The sequence below is a fragment of the Ovis aries genome, chromosome 18 (genome assembly GCF_016772045.2).
Source record: "Ovis aries strain OAR_USU_Benz2616 breed Rambouillet chromosome 18, ARS-UI_Ramb_v3.0, whole genome shotgun sequence".
In the NCBI taxonomy this organism is placed as follows: domain Eukaryota; kingdom Metazoa; phylum Chordata; class Mammalia; order Artiodactyla; family Bovidae; genus Ovis; species Ovis aries.
In genome coordinates, this window is record NC_056071.1 from 29606605 (window position 1) to 29623254 (window position 16650).

The 16650-nt window shown below is 35.7% G+C and overlaps 1 protein-coding gene across 13 annotated transcripts in view; it reads right to left on the bottom strand.

Annotated features, from left to right (window-relative positions):
- SCAPER (S-phase cyclin A associated protein in the ER) overlaps positions 1-16650 on the bottom strand; it is a 396299-nt gene that overhangs the window by 199365 nt on the left and 180284 nt on the right. For all 13 annotated transcript variants that reach the window (XM_060401720.1, XM_060401719.1, XM_042235193.1 and 10 more), the window contains one exon: positions 11113-11239. In XM_060401720.1, the coding sequence (XP_060257703.1) occupies positions 11113-11239 (127 nt within the window). The remainder of the gene's footprint in view (positions 1-11112; positions 11240-16650) is intronic.

Here is a 16650-nt window from a genome sequence, read left to right on the forward strand (position 1 = left end):
CCTCTGTGTGATACTTTTCTAAGTGGAAGGGACACACAGCTGTTTTCATATATTTGCAACATAGCTTAATATGAAACAAGCTGATCCTCAGTTACACAACTAGCTAACTTATTTAACAGCCATTTCCCAAAATGCTGATGTTATAGACATTACTTCAATATCCTTCCAGTTTATAATTTATTTTTAAAGTATAATTTAAAATGGCACTAGAAGGACTATCTCATTCTAAAATGAGAAACCAGCAATTAAGATAAACTCTGTTGAAAAATGGCAAAAAAAGCTGAATAAAATGCTTTTAAAAATTATTCTACACAAATTAAAGCTACCAGAAAGAGAACTGCAAGTTGAATATCTGGGAAAAGGTAAAAATCAAGACACAGAAGCACAGCCCTCAAAGTTGCTTTTGCTGATCCATGAGAAACATTTATAAAATGACACAAGTTAACCATTCCACCAAAGACTGAAAAGATTCACCCTCATAATAAGTCTGAAATGGAAGATAGCCAGCCAATCCATATACTTGCAGCTTGTTAGGACACCCCAAGAGGTCTAGGGAACCTTTGGCCTTGAATCTGAATTAAGATATTCTGGAAACATTAATATACTTAGCACCTACCAAAAATAAATAAAAATATTTCCAGAGGAAGGCACCATTATATTAGGTTTTCAATTATTTTTAAAATTGTTCCAACAATGACCATAAACAAATGTAAATAAATTTTAAAAGACTGAAATTATACAAAGTATATTCTCTAACCACAAAAGAATGAAATCAGAAATCAGTAACAGAAGAAAGTCTGAAGGACTCACAGATATGTGGAAATTAAACAATACATTGTGCACAATGAATGGGTCAAAGAAGAAATCACAAGGGAAATCAGAAAATTTTGAAATAAATGAAAATGAATACAATATAAGTTATGAAATTCACTGAAAGTGATGTTTAAGAGAAAAATTTATAGATGTAAATATCTGCTTTAAAAATAACAAAGATCTCAAATTTATAACTTAACTCTAAACTTTAAGGAACTAGAAGAAGAAAAGCAAACTAACCTCAAAGCTAATAACCTTAAACTAAAGGAAATAAAGATTAGAGTGGAGATAAAATAGAGAATAGAAAAACAAACAGAAAAATTAACATTGGTTCTTTGAAAAGATCAACAAAATTGACAAACTTTTAACTAATGATAAAAGAGAAGACTCAAAAAACTAAAATCAGAAATGAAAGTGGGGATATTACTACTGATCTTACAGATATAAAAGGATTATGAGAGCATACTATGATCAATTATATGCCAACAAGTTAGATAACCCAGATGAAATGAACAAATTCCTAGATATATGATAACTACTAAAACAGACTTAAGAAGAAATAGAAAATTGAAATATATTTGTAACAAGTAAAGAGACTGAATCAGTAATCAAAAATCTCTCAACAAAGAAAAACTCAGAACCAGATGGTTTCACTGGTCAATTCTACCAAACATTTAAAGAAGAATTAACACCAGTCCTTCTCAAAGTACTCCAAAAAACAGAAGTAGGGAACACTTCCTATCTCATTCTATGAAGTTGGTATCACCCTGATATCACAGTTAGACAAAGACATCAGAAGAAATTCCAGACTAGTACGCTATGAATATAGAGGCAGAAGTCCTCCACAATTACATTTATCAGTATGTAATGAAAAATTAATAGGTGAAAAAGGAACTAAGGCATAAAAAGAATGTATAAAATCAAATAAAGATGTGAGATATTGAGATTATCAAATAGACTGTAAAATGATATCTTCTGTGTATATATAAAAAGTAAGCTCAAAAATATCTGCACAGAACATGGAATTATAAAAAAGCTATAGCAGATGTGAAAGAGAGTAAACAGGCTTTCTAGATATGGAAAATACTGTGGTTAAAATTGAGAATTTAATGGACAGTTTTAACAGTGTATCAGAGACAACTGGGGAGAGAATAAATTAAAACAAAAAATAGAAGAAAAATGCATATCTATAAAACTTTGATTTATGATAGATGAGACACCAAAGAACAACAGGGGAAAACTAGTTTTTTTAATAAATGGTGCTCAAAAAATTAAGCACCCAGATGGAAAAAAATGAAATTAAGCTTCACAATAAGCCAAAAAATTAATTCCAGATGGATAATAAACTAAAAGTAAAAGCAAAACTAGAAAACTTCTGCAAGAAAATATAAAAGACTTCTTGATTCGGGAATGGGGCAACTGTTTATAAAGATAAGCAAAAACTATTAACCATAAAATACTAATAACTTTTCTCATATTAAAACCAAGAAATACTATATGATATCACTTATACTTAGAATCTAAAATACAACAAACTAGTGAACATAATAAAAAAGAGACACAGATAGAGAGAACAAATCAGTGGTTACAGGAGAGAGGCGGGGGCAGAGATATTTTGGTAGGGTAGTAGGAGGTATGAACCATTATGCACAAAATAAGTTACAAGGATACGCTGTACAATACAGGAAATAAGCCAATATTATAAACTGAGTAAAATCTTTAAAAATTGTGCATCACTATATTGTACAGTTGTAACATATAATATTATAAATATATAAACTATATTTTAATTTTAAAACAGAAAAAACCAAAAGAGAGTAAAATGACAGCTGAGTAACAGAAATGTATGTATTTAATCCACTTGACAACCGAGGATTGGTAACCAGAACATAAAAAATAAATTAGTAGAAAAATGGGCAAAAGATTTGAACAGGCATGCCACAAAAAAACTCACATGGCCAAGCAGTACAAACAGGTGCTCGAACCTATCTGAAAACAGAGATGCGCACTAAACTCCAGCAAGGAGTACTACATACCTACAAGATCAGCAAAAATTAAAGTCTGATAACATCAAATGTTAGAAAGAGAGAAAGGACTTTCATACTTTGCTGGCAGTAGAGTCGTTTGTAATAATTTTGGAAACAATACAGCATTATCAAGAAAAATTAAAGATATACATACCATATGACCCAGGAATTCCACTCCCTAGGGAAATTCTTGCACATGAGTTCAGCGATACATGTTTACAGGCACTTATTTCATCAAAACAACCCAGTGTCCATTAGTGGTAAAATGGATAAATTATTGTGGTAAATTTATATAATGACACAATATATAACAATGGGAAAACCCCTTACAACAACATAAATTGTTAAATACATAATCTTGATAGAAGCAAAACATCAAATTACAGAGAAGAGCATTCCATTTATATAATGTTCAAAACTAGACATGTTTAAACTAACATAGATTATTTAAGATTGGGCCTTTAGGGGACAAAATCATAAAATAAAAAAAAGTGGTTTCCAAAAAGCCAAAGTAATAATTTATCCCAATATTAAGAGAAATGTATGATTGGCAAAATAAATGTAGGTAGGTTGGAGGGTTCTGAGATGCTGACAATGATGTTTCTCAAGGAGTAGTCAGCAGGTTTTTTGCTGTTATAATTATTAATTTTCTGTGCAAGTCTGTTTTATATAAATTCCTATGTTATATTATGTAAGAGGTTCTTAAAAAGAGTTTAAGAGTAGTCCACAAAGAGATAATTTGCATAATCATAATAGAAAATATCACAAGTCATATAAAATGTTGCTGTAAACTAGCAGTGCAAATATTCATAACTGAATTTTTATAACAAATTTATTTGCTTTTAAGAGGACTTTTCATAAAGAAACCACAGTAAGTGATTTCAGACGAGATGACTAAATAGTGTGCTTTTATAAAGGCAAGCCTCATCATCTGAAATATAACATACACTATTTTGCGGTCATGATCACCTAATTTTTTTTTTTCTACTGAGAGATAATTAACATAAAATGCAGAGATTTAAGTATTTGGTTTGATGAATTTTGGCAATTGGACATACGTATATAACCACACCTAAAACAAAATATATAAACACTTCTTCCCTTTCCTTCACTGTTTAAAAAAAAAAAACACAAACCATGTAAAGATCCGCATGATTCTTAAAATAACAATTCCATTTAGTTGACTAAAACAAGCAAGTTGAAGAAGGTATGAGACACATTTTCATTTTACTTTGGGCCATATGATGTACTTGACACCTTCTGACAAAATGTGGGTGTCATACAAGCTACATACAGTTATTGGGCAGCTGCTATGAGGAAACTCCATAAAGTGAGAACACTGTAAGTGAGGCGAACGAAATGAAAGGATCCTACAACTGAATGTTTTCCAGTTTCACACAACTGAAGAGTTCCAGCTGAAAATAAGAGAAGTAAAACCTAACGCAACCATGAGTTCTGGACAAGAGGCAGTGTCCAGCAGGACCTGAACACAATTGGGGTGAAAAAGCTCCTAGGGATTAGTGGTTTGTCTTCTTTGAGTCTAGGCATGTATGAAATAGCCACAAACCTCAGTTGGTGAAAAGTAGGAAAGAAGAGGATGGGGTGAGGCTGAGTTTCTACTTTTCTATCTTCTATAGTTTTTTGTTGGTGGAATTTTTCAGGATGAACTTCAAAAGCACCAAAGCATGGCAGGGTGTGCTATAGGTTATCACAAAGTCAACTGTGATTTGACATCTCTCAATTCAGTTAAATTATGAATGCTGTCAGCTATGTGGTTTACTTATTGAGGTTGAAGAGACTTACAGCTGAATCCCTATTTAAATTTGGCAGGATTCTAAAAAAGTCAGGAAAGGCAACTGGACAAAATCCATGTCCAATCCATCTGCTTAAACTGTTTACTTATAGTAACAGCATACAAATGTCTCATGTTACTGATAAACCACAGAAAGCTTGTGGGATGCTGTTACTATCCAAACTTAAATGTAATGTTCAGTGTGGCAGAGTACTGAGAAAGTCAATGCAAATACAAATCACATTTACTTAGAACAAATTTAATACAATGGCAAGAATGAGGAGAGTGCCTTTGCATACATAAGAATGTTTTAAAAACTCTTATTTGAAATAATTAAACATTTGTGCAACAAAAGTGTCTTTGAAGCAATTCAACTTGAACTTTCAGTGTAATTTTTATTGTGAAACATAACATACAGAAAGCCAGAAAAGAAAAAAAAGAAAACACATAACACAATTTGAAGAGTAATTTGAGCATAACATCATCATCTGGTCAAGAAAAAAGAAGAATCTGGAAACCCCTTCGGTAAATCTCCCTGATCATACCAAGCACTCTCCTCTCTGGACAATCATTATCCTGATTTTTATGAGAAACACTTCCCGAATCTTCTTTATAGTTTTACCACCTAGGTATACATTTCAAAACAGTAAGGTTAGCTTTGTCTGTTCTTGAAGTTCATATAACTGGAACTGCTGCTGCTGCTGCTAAGTCCCTTCAGTTGTGTCCGACTCTGTGCGACCCGAGACGGCAGCCCACCAGGCTCCCGCCTGGATTCTCCAGGCAAGTACACTGGAGGGGGTTGCCATTTCCTTCTCCAATGCATGAAAGTGAAAAGTGAAAGTGAAGTCGCTCAGTAGTGTCCAACTCTTCACAACCCCATGGACTGCAGCCTACCAGGCTCCTTCAAGCCATGGGATTTTCCAGGCAAGAGTACTGGAGTGGGCTGCCACTGCCTTCTCCGAAAGAGACTGACTATCTTCGCATTTATTTATTGGCTATTTAAATTTCTCCTTTTGGAATGCCATTCTCTTGACCATTTTCCTATTGGGTTGTTGTTGGGGTTTTTCTTTCCTCATTAATTTGTAGGAATTCCTTATATGCTCTGGATACTCTTCTTTGTGAGTTGTACATATAAATGTCTTCTCCCATTCTGTTTCTTTTTTATTCTTTTCTTTCCCTGGAGTCTCTTGATGAATAAAAGTTCCTATTTTAATGCAAATTTATTAACACCTTCCTTTATGATTAATGTCTTTTTTGTACTTTTCTTATCTAGGCAAAACCCCAAAGTCAAAAAGACGTTCTTCTGTTATTTCCTAATTTTATTTTTTCATTTACATTTAGGTCAATCTAGAATTTTTTATGATGTGAGTTAAGGTCAAGTTTCAGTTTTTAAAAATAAGGATATTTAATCACCATAGCATCATTCACAGAATAGACCATACTTTCTCCTAATGCTTCACCCCACCTCCTTTTTCCATATATACATAAACAAATCCCCCGCATGTCATGCATCAAGCATACACATTAGAATAGGACTGTTCATATTTTTCTTTTTCTCCACCTTTGCTCCAATAGCACACCATCTTAATTTCTGCAGCTTTAAATAAGAGATACAAAAAAATCTAATCTATGAACATGACAGATTTACTCTTACATACTTAATTCTTTTGATGACATCATAATACAATTTTATATCTCTCCTTGTATCTAGTGGCTTTGTTAAACTTGTTTAATAGTTTATGATATCAGCTATGCTTTTTTGGGGGGCAGATACAATTTGTTAGATTAGGAAATCCCATTCTGTTCCTGGTTTACCATCATGAATTGCTTTGGTGATGACTTTATCAAATGCTTTTTAACTGCATCTTTTGAGATGATCTTTTTCTTCCACTAACATAAGCTATGACTGATTTTCCAACAATAATCTAAACTTGCATATCTTGAATAAACCTAACTTTGTTGTTACATATTATTCATTTAACACACTGCATGATTTGGTTTGCCAAAATTTGCTTAGGAAATTTGAATCCAAGTTCATGAATGAGATTGGCTTGCACTATGATTTTCTTCAATTTTACTATGATGTCTGTGGACTGTGGATTTCTTTTTAACTTACCCTGCTTGAATTTTATTTGGTTTCATGAATCTGTGGATTGATCTATAAGTTTTAGAAAGTTCTAAATGATAATTACTTCAAATAATGTTTCTACTTCTCTCCTTCTGAATAACTATACATATATTAGGTATTTTCACCATATATTATTTGCCTCTTACATTCTTCTCTGTATTTTCCATATCTTCTCTCCGTGCTTCAGTCAGGATTCTTTCCTATGACCTATCTTACAGTACACAAATTCTCTCTCCAGTTGGTTTATTCTGTTATTTCATCTACATTCAGTTCTCAAATTTCTATTTTCTTTCAAATGCACTATACTTTTTTTAAAAAATGAATACTTATATCCTTGAACACAGTAAGCATAGTTCTAGAGTCCCTATTTGTTTCTTTCTATTGATTTTTATCCATGTTGTCTTGCCTTTTATATGCTTAACTATCTTTCTCTGCCAGAAAATATATTTTAAAATCACTTTATTGAAATAAGTTGAGGCTTAGGTTGATTATTATAATATCTTCCTTCAGAGTAGGTTTTCTATTTGCTTTGGTTAGGTACCTGCAGGTATTAGCAATTCCAGATCACTTCCCTGTTTTTTTTTTTTTTTTCCAATAATCAGGATTTCCCCAGCCACCCAGATGGTTTGACCTTTAGCTGCAGTCTGTGCAGTGACTGGCACACTTTCTGTTTACCCTCTCTCTTCATTCAGTCCTTTAAACTCTCAACCCAAAACACAGACTTTTTGCCACTGTGTTAGCACTGACAGCCCTAGACGCTCCTGTTTCTCCTCCATCAGTTCTGTAATATTATTAAAAGTACTACTCAAGCTTCTCATCCACCTTTTTTGGATCACCAACTATAACCAGCCCCAAAATGCCATGTTCCTAGATCTTGGACCAGTAATTCTTTACTACTCTATTAGCAGTTCGGAACCAGCTTATAGTTTGTTCAGCTTTATTAACTGTCATCAGTGAGAGGACTATTCTGAATTACCTCCTGTGTCACTATTGTTAGGTCCATACCTGTAGATATTTTCAATCCTTTTATTTCCTAACATATAAAACACACAGTTTTATGATCTATGACTGGTATTTATAAAGTCTTGCAGTTCTGCTTTCTGCTTGAGCTTACTCATAATGACTTATCTACTTTTGTGATTGTGTTTTGACTGACTGTGGCCACTTGTTCTCATAAAATTACTTCACATAAATGTCTTGAGGCCTAGGATAAAGGTGTCCTCTTCCAATTAGGATTTGCATTTCTTTCTGCCAGGTTCCTAGGCGATGCTACTAATCAATCTGGGGCTAGTCTACACTCAATTCAATATCTGAAAGAGTATGGGTGTGAGAATTTGGACTGCAAGCCTACTCCAGGGCTGGATTACGGTCACCCCTTCTGTACCATGCTGAGGCACTCTCCCTGCAGTCTCTGAGGGCAGGTGAGACCGTTCAGGATTATGTCAGGGTGTGCTCCTTGGTGGCTTTAGTCCTTGCGAAGAGAAAATCTCCTATTAGATTCTATACTTGAAGCAGCGGCTTGTGGCACAGTTTGTTAAAAAGCATAATCACACAGCAAGGCTTACAAATGTTTTATTTCTGAATGGAATCAGAGAACCTAAGAAGCCAGAAGGAACGTGAGTCACACGGTAAGCACAAAAATACCCAGATCTCCTCAGTCTCCAAATCTCTTTTGTGACAGAGCACTTTTGTGCTTCACACTTTTAACCTGTTAGCCCTAAAACAGTTCTCAGAACTTCAGAAAAATTTTCTAAGGGAAACTGTGCCGAAGCAGTAACAGAAAGCATCAGCGTGTTGAGGTCTAAACTAAGAGGACAAAGACCTCAAGATTAATCTCTCACCATTCCTCAATGAGCGCTTGCCCAAGTTCCACCAGTCCCACCCCTGTCACTTCTAGGCTGTCTTCAAATTCTTCACTGGGTACTTGGCTTTGACGCTAATGATTTTGTTACTCCAGGCAGTTTTCCAAACAAAAAGAAATGGTTATTTATAATTCCTAGACTGAAATCATAAATACCATCAGCTGAATTACACTGAAATGTCAGTATAACTCTGTGAACAGGATTTCACATAAAGTGTGTCTGTTTTGGCAAAGTAAAAAGGATTTTAGTTCTAAAAGTTGCAAAAGGATCTTATTGTAGGTAAGTTTAGACTCTTAGGTGGTCCTGCAGTGTATACTCTGAGGACAGTTTTACAGCAAGGTTCCTGACACAGATCATTTAGACTGGGAGCCAGACAACATTTTTCTCCCTCAAATTATAAGGAATCAGTGGTATTCTGGTAAATTGCCCCTTTGTGAATGAAATAACTTTACCTAGATTTTCAGACTGAATACCTTTCTTACACAGATCATTTTACTTTTTCCTAAAAAATTCCGTGACTACTTCAATCTAAAACAATATTTGTAAGATAAAGTTTACATGGTAGTATCTTCAAGCAATGCCTTTTATTTCAAAGTATAAGTATCCTTTTTTAAAAACAAAAAGAAAATAATCAGTATCTGTAATTTTAAAATAATTAGAGATTTCCCCAAGGCATATAAAACCTCTAAACATTCCATCCAGTACATGCTGGACAACTACCAGTTTCTGAACGCTCTCACACTTTGAAAAGGACATGTTACATAGAAGAACTGACTCCACGTGGCTCTGCGGCCATGTCACAGTGAGTACGCTGCTTTCAGTTCCTAAAGGGGTTGTTGTTTGACGCCAAAATGCAGCTGAGCACTGTCTTGTAAAGTTGGTTATTCATATGACTGAAAACCCAGTAATTCTGCCCGTGAGGCATATTGCCTAGAATAGAGCAAGCTCTCAAAGTATAGTCCTTGGACCAGCAGCATCAATGTCACTTGGGAACTTACTGGAAACACAAATTCTTGGGACCCACTCCAGATCTACTGAATCAGAAATCCAAGGTGTTTTAACAAGTCCTCTAGGTGATTCTGATGCAGACTAAAGTCTGAGGCTCCTTCCCTGCTTTAGAGAAATTCTTCTTGAATTGTTCTAATACAGAAATTGTTTGAGCAGCACGGCCCCTTACCTCTCTCCCTCTCTCCAATCACCCCCGTCTACACACACACACACACACACACACACACACATATCAAATCCTGAAATGAACATCTATTGTCAGGAGAATGATATAAAAAATTGTAGTACTAACACAATGTAGTACTCACTGTACAACAGAGAAAATAAATGAAAAATAGCTACATTTATAAGCTTAAATAAAACTTAAGAGCCATAATTTTGATTGAAAAAAATCAAGAAGTCTGCAGTGTAATATTTTATAAAGGCCAAATACAAGCAAAACAAAATAATATATTAATTAAATATGTATTTATGTGATAAATCAATAACACTATTTTTATAAAACAAAGAAAGGATACCCCTTTAATTCTATACAGTATTTCCTGAAAGGGAGCAGAGGCAGGGGGATAGGGTAAGGAAGGAATCCAATGGGAACTATAAATAATAAATATACTTGGATCAACTTAGTTCTTGGGTTGGTCATGAAATCATAACCCATTGCATTTATGTAATTTTTATTACATTTTTTCATATATATAAAGTATAACACAATACAGTTTAAATCAAGAAAACAAAAACTGCAGCTAATAAACAAAGATGAACATCATCTTAAACAAAAAAATTAGAAACCACCTAAGTGATATAAATTGTATAAATTGTGATATGTTCATTCAGTTAAAAAGAATTTATAAGGCATGATAAAATATTTATGATAAAATTAGCAAGACAAAATACTATAAAAATGTACAGTAAAAAATTAGAAAAAACACAATAAAATGTCAATATTGGATATTACAGGGAGTTTTACTTCTTCTTTGTTCCTTTAAAATTTTCTATAGTGAATAATAAATACTTTTAAAACCATTAAGGATTTTTTAAACGGTCACTGAAACATTTAATGACTATAAGTCATTAAAGAAAACTATCAAATCTTCTATTGGAAACAGGAAGGAAACTGGTGTTTTGTGAAAATCTGTGATTTATGAGCTTTATAATTCAAAGTCTTATATTTTCTGCCCTTAAACTGTATATCTTTATTACTCTGATTCTATTTAAAATAGAATGTCATGTTAGGAAAAATATGACTGAGAAAACTACAATGTAAAGAATATATTTTTGCCACAGAGGACTTCAGTTAACACAACTAAAAACAATTTCAATATCATACTAACAAAAAGAAAAAAATATCCACCAATGGTTGACTGGCTTTTGGAAACACCAGAGAAACACATATACTTAGAGTTTGCCTTGTAGTACCATGGCCCGTCATAATGAGAAAGAAACATACAGATTATGGCCAGAGGCCAGAGATGAATTACATACCTCTTTTTCCAATATTCTAGCGACCTCACCAAGGGTCCGATCTAAAGCAGAAACCTTATTGTTTGCCCATGAGCCACTGTCTTGTGCTTGTAGTTGTTTTAGAAGATCTTTGGCTAAACGCTGAAGCCTTGGATACAAAATAAAAGAGAAGAATGACATGAATGAATTAGGCTACAATATTTCATTTTCCAGAACACTGTTAAACAAATGTTACTTTCATTATTATATTAGAAGCTGCTTCATAGAGTACCTAAGGAAAAGAAAAACAAACCACTCCTAAGGCCGGTATTACTCTATATTCACAAACACCAATCTAGTCTTTGTGACACGAAACAGACCTAGAGGACAGTACTGTCCGTCCACAGGATCAGCTGGAGCAGTTGCTGCCATCAGTTTCTGCGTTACTCTTACACTAGAACAGACTTGATGATGGGGAAAGGTCAGAGTATGATGGCAGAGAAAATGAGGAGAGGAGCCTGAGCAGGTTTTCATATTTTGATGTAAATCTTTAGGGTAATTATAAGCACTGTAAATCCTCAGAATGTCAAATTCCCCATGTTCTAGTTTATAAGCAATTTGGGGATTTCCTGTCACTGCTGATGTCATTTAGACAACAGAGCATTTGTTTTTACTTGCTTTTCACCAAGAATAACACGTAACACACCTGGGGCTTCCTAGGTGGCTCTAGTGGTAAAAAACCCGCCTGCCAATGCAGGAGACGTAAGAGATGTGGGTTCAGTCCTGGGTGGGGAAGATCCCCTGGAGGAGGGCATGGCAATCCATTCCAGTATTTTTGCCTGGAAAATCCCATGGACAGAGGAGCCTGGCGGGCTACAGTCCATGGGGTCGCAAAGACTTAGACACTACTGAAGTGACTTAGCACGCACAAAAATAACACATATTTCATAGGATTCTTTACTTCTTCTGTTTCACAGACCTCATTCTTTGAGCAATCTTCTCCTCCTATCCTGTTACTCGCCTGAGCATCCTACCAACAGACACTCACCAGACACCATCCTAGATCTCTCCACTTTCCCCCTATATGCCATTTCCCTGTTACCCTACTTCCATTTTTACCTATGACTGGTTCCACTGGCCCTCATTATAATCACTTCCTTGTAAACGTGTGGTACATTCCTTCTCTGTTGTTCTGTTACTCCTACAGCTAACCCCCAGTTAGGGTAACAATCACCAACAATTATTTAGTGGGCCAGGCATCCCTCTCGGTGTCTTGCAAACATTAATTTAGCTGGATTAGTGAACATCTGCCAGCTGTTTCCATTTCTGAAACTGAGAAAAACTCATACCATACAAAAGACTGGTATGACTATGGCTTCAGAATCTTACTAATAAGTTTGTCCAAGTCTGCTCACTCTTGCACTCTTCCACAAAGACTTCACATATTGCTCCATCTCCTCATAATTTCACTCTTTTCCTTCTCCCCCTTGCTTTCATGTAAGAAGGTTTTACATTTCATAGAGAAAATGGAAGCTACTGGAACAAGGAAATCCTCACTTTCTGCCGAAAATCTATAGGCATGTGAGCATTTCACCCACACTCTCCTTTATTTTTCCTATTACAATCGAGGAAGACGGATTCCTCCCATGTAGGGCTAATCTTACCACACTGGCTCTATATGCATGAGGTCTTTCTGGATCTAAATCCTGCTTTCCCTGTTTCAGTGTCTTTGCAAATGCTCTTTTATTAATTCCTTCTGAAACACTTGCCCCACCTCCAGAAAAATCCTATTCTTCCCTAAGTTCCTAGCTCAAACACTGCTTTCTCTGATCTATTCCTTCAAGTCACTATCACAAGTCTCTCTCATGCAGAGATTGACAACAGGATTTTTGGTAATGACGGGAATGTTCCATACCTATTATGTACAACCTGGTGGCTATTGACCAAATGTACCTATTGTGCACTTGAAAGACAGTTAGTATGAATGCAGGACTTAAGAAAAAAATTAACCATTTTATTTCATTTATTTTTGGTTGTACAGGGTCTTCATTGCTGCATGTAGGCTTCCTCTAGTGGCAGCAAGTGGGGGCTACTCTCTAGTTGCGGTAGCTTCTCCTTGTGGTGGGTTCTCGTTTCTAAGCAGGGTCTCTCAGTTCAGTTCAGTCACTCAGTCGTGTCCAACTCTTTGCGACCCCATGAATCATAGCACAACAGGCCTCCTTGTCCATCACCAACTCCCGGAGTTCACCCAGACTCACGTCCATTGAGTCAGTGATGCAATCCAGCCATCTCACCCTGGGTCGTCCCCTTCTCCTCCTGCCCCCAATCCCTCCCAGCATCAGAATCTTTTCCGAGTCAACTCTTCGCATGAGGTGGCCAAAGTACAGGAGTTTCAGCTTTAGCATCATTCCTTCCAGAGAAATCCCAGGGCTGATCTCCTTTAGGATGGACTGGTTGGATCTCCTTGCAGTCCAAGGGACTCTCAAGAGTCTTCTCCAACACCACAGTTCAAAAGCATCAATTCTTTGGTGCTCAGCTTTCTTCACAGTCCAACTCTCACATGACCACTGGAAAACCATAGCCTTGACTAGTCGGACCTTTGTTGGCAAAGTAATGTCTCTGCTTTTCAATATGCTATCTAGGTTGGTCATAACTTTTCTTCCAAGGAGTAAGCATCTTTTAATTTCATGGCTGCCGTCACCATCTGCAGTGATTTTGGAGCCCCCCAAAATAAAGTCTGACACTGTTTCCCCTTCTATTTTCCATGAAGTGGCAGGACCGGATGCTATGATCTTCGTTTTCTGAATGTTGAGCTTTAAGCCAACTTTTTCACTCTCCTCTTTCACTTTCATCAAGAGGCTTTTTAGTTCCTCTTCACTTTCTGCCATAAGGGTAGTGTCATCTGCATATCTGAGGCTATTGATATTTCTCCCGGCAATCTTGATTCCAGCTTGTGCTTCTTCCAGCCCAGCGTTTCTCATGATGTACTCTGCATATAAGTTAAATAAGCAGGGTGATAGTATACAGCCTTGACGTACTCCTTTTCCTAAGCAGGGTCTCTAGGACTTTAATACATGCAGCACACATGCTCAGTAGTTGTGGCTCACAGGCCCTAGAGTGAAGGAGCTTTGGTATGAAGAACTAATTTAACTTAATTTTAATAAGTTAAACAGCCATGTGTGGCTAGAAGCTATCATACTGAACCGTGCAGAAGCACAACATCACCCTTATGAGAGAGGGCTGTTGTGGAGCCATTCACCATCTTATCCATAGCACTGCTACATAAGTACACTCTAGAAGTACTGATACGTGGTCTAAGAAGAAATTTCTTCTTTATACTAATCTTAATAATTTCCATAATCTCTATGTTATGAAATACTTCCATGTATATGATCTTATTTGTCCTCTGAAAAACATTATCCATCTCTGTTTGAATGTTAGGGCGTAGGAAGATGAAGTGACTTTCCCAAAGCTTCATGGCTAGTAAATGCACTATTGGAACTAGGAACCTATGCCTTTCATCTTCAGATTTCATGCTTTATCTCCACACCATCTAGCCAATTCAATAAGAAAATTTTATTCACAAATGAATAATATCCTAGAACACAATTTCATCTATTTATATAAAAATCTTTAATTCCTCAAAGAATACAATACCAACTGCAGTTCAAAAGGCACTTGTGAACTCCAATTTAAATCTAAACTATCCATATGGAGTTTACTTTGATAAGTCATAGAACAAATACAAACTCTAAAATCAGAAATACCTGTGCTTAAATTCTGGCTTTATGTAAACTGTGGGGAGGTTATTTAAATACTCAATCTCAATTTCTTCAACTTAAAAGTGGAGATTATATATACATATATTTTTTTCTTCAGAGCTTCTGAAGATTAGAGATAATTAATGTAATGTACCTAACATCATTCACTAAAGTAGACATTGAATAAATAATCAATAAATAATCAACTCTTATTACTACTTGCTGACAGAAAGTCTCAATCTAACATTTCGAGAATATCAAAAAATACAAAAATAGACTAAGAGCAACATAGTCCTTTTCCTCCTAATCGAATGTGGGCTAGAGTCCCATCCGATTAAAGTAACTGACCTTATCATGTGGACGAATACTGGCAGCAAACTCCATTGTGTGACAGATAAGTAGCCACTTCAGCTCTTGGCTGAATAAAGCCTGCACACCATGTAACTAAATATCCAGCCACGGCAACAGATGCATATGAATCTAGCAGTACTCTTACCAAGAATGCTCACATTCCACTGAAAACCAGGGGTATTTAGAGAGGCACAAGGACCATTTTAATTCACAGAATACAAGAGGCTCATATTTCACCCTGAGGTAAATCAAATCTGGGACTCATATGAACCTACCCTTCAAGGAAGAATGCCAAATGAAGGGGATGCTGTGGTAACATGAGCTAAACCTCTGCTTCATTCCTGGCCTCCACCAAGTACCACAAATAACATAGCTCCTCTCAAGAAAAAAAGCACTCGATTTTGATTCATACTATAAATAATGATTGAATGTCACAGGACTCAATTCCTGAAAGTTATAGTTGCCTTACAGGGCAAGAACAGGAGCTGTTTAGAGGGTGCAGTTTTTTAATACAGAAACTGCTATTTGTGTAAATTCTGGCAGATAATTTTTCTAGCATGAAAAGAAAAACTAAAGGCTTCGTAATTCCTACCCTAGAACATGAGAAGTATCTGACAGGTAAATGGCTTTGTGGAGAATTTTTTAAGGTCAGATATTTTCTTCTCAACATTTGAACACATTTTAACAATTCTCAGTTCAAATCTGTTACTGGTGAATGTGAAATGTAACAGCTCCTCTGTAAGGAACCCTATCTTTTATCACAATAGAGTTTGGGGAGGTTCATTAGGGTCATTGGGAAGATTTACAAGTGTAAGAAGGGAAACTAGGTCCATGTTAGGAAATAACATTGTTCTTTAGTGTGATGGACAGGAAGACATAAATATATTAACTTCCGTTTTTTCTTTTAAACCTTCTCTATTTGAGAGGTACACAGTTTAAATTTAAGGCTACAGGTTCCCCTTCCATTTTTAAATTGTATGCCTAAGCCTGTATTTCTAAATGTAAGAGTTTAAGAAATCCTCATATAAAATGAAAAAAGCCAGTGTGCATATATTGCCTCCCATATGGAACATCTTTCATTGTTGCCTCCAGCATCCTTTCTTGTGAATAAAGAACCCATCTACCCTTTCAGGGAACTATGTCATCCTCACACTTCATATTGATGTGCTCAATGCTATCAAGGTGCTGCTGTTCCCAGGCCCTCACCCATAGTGGAAAGATCTAGAAAATGTGTGTACATTATTTTATATAAATAAGTATAAAATATATGTAATTAGATATACAAAAAGATGATGCCCGAGCAACAGGGCTTTGAACTGTATAGGTCCATTTATACAGATGTTTTACACTATGTGTGTACCATAGGATTCATGGTTGGTTGAATTCATGAATGTAAAACCTCAGAGGAGAAGGGTTGACTGTAAAAGTTATAGGCAGATTTTTGACTGCTCAGAGGGTCAGTACCTCT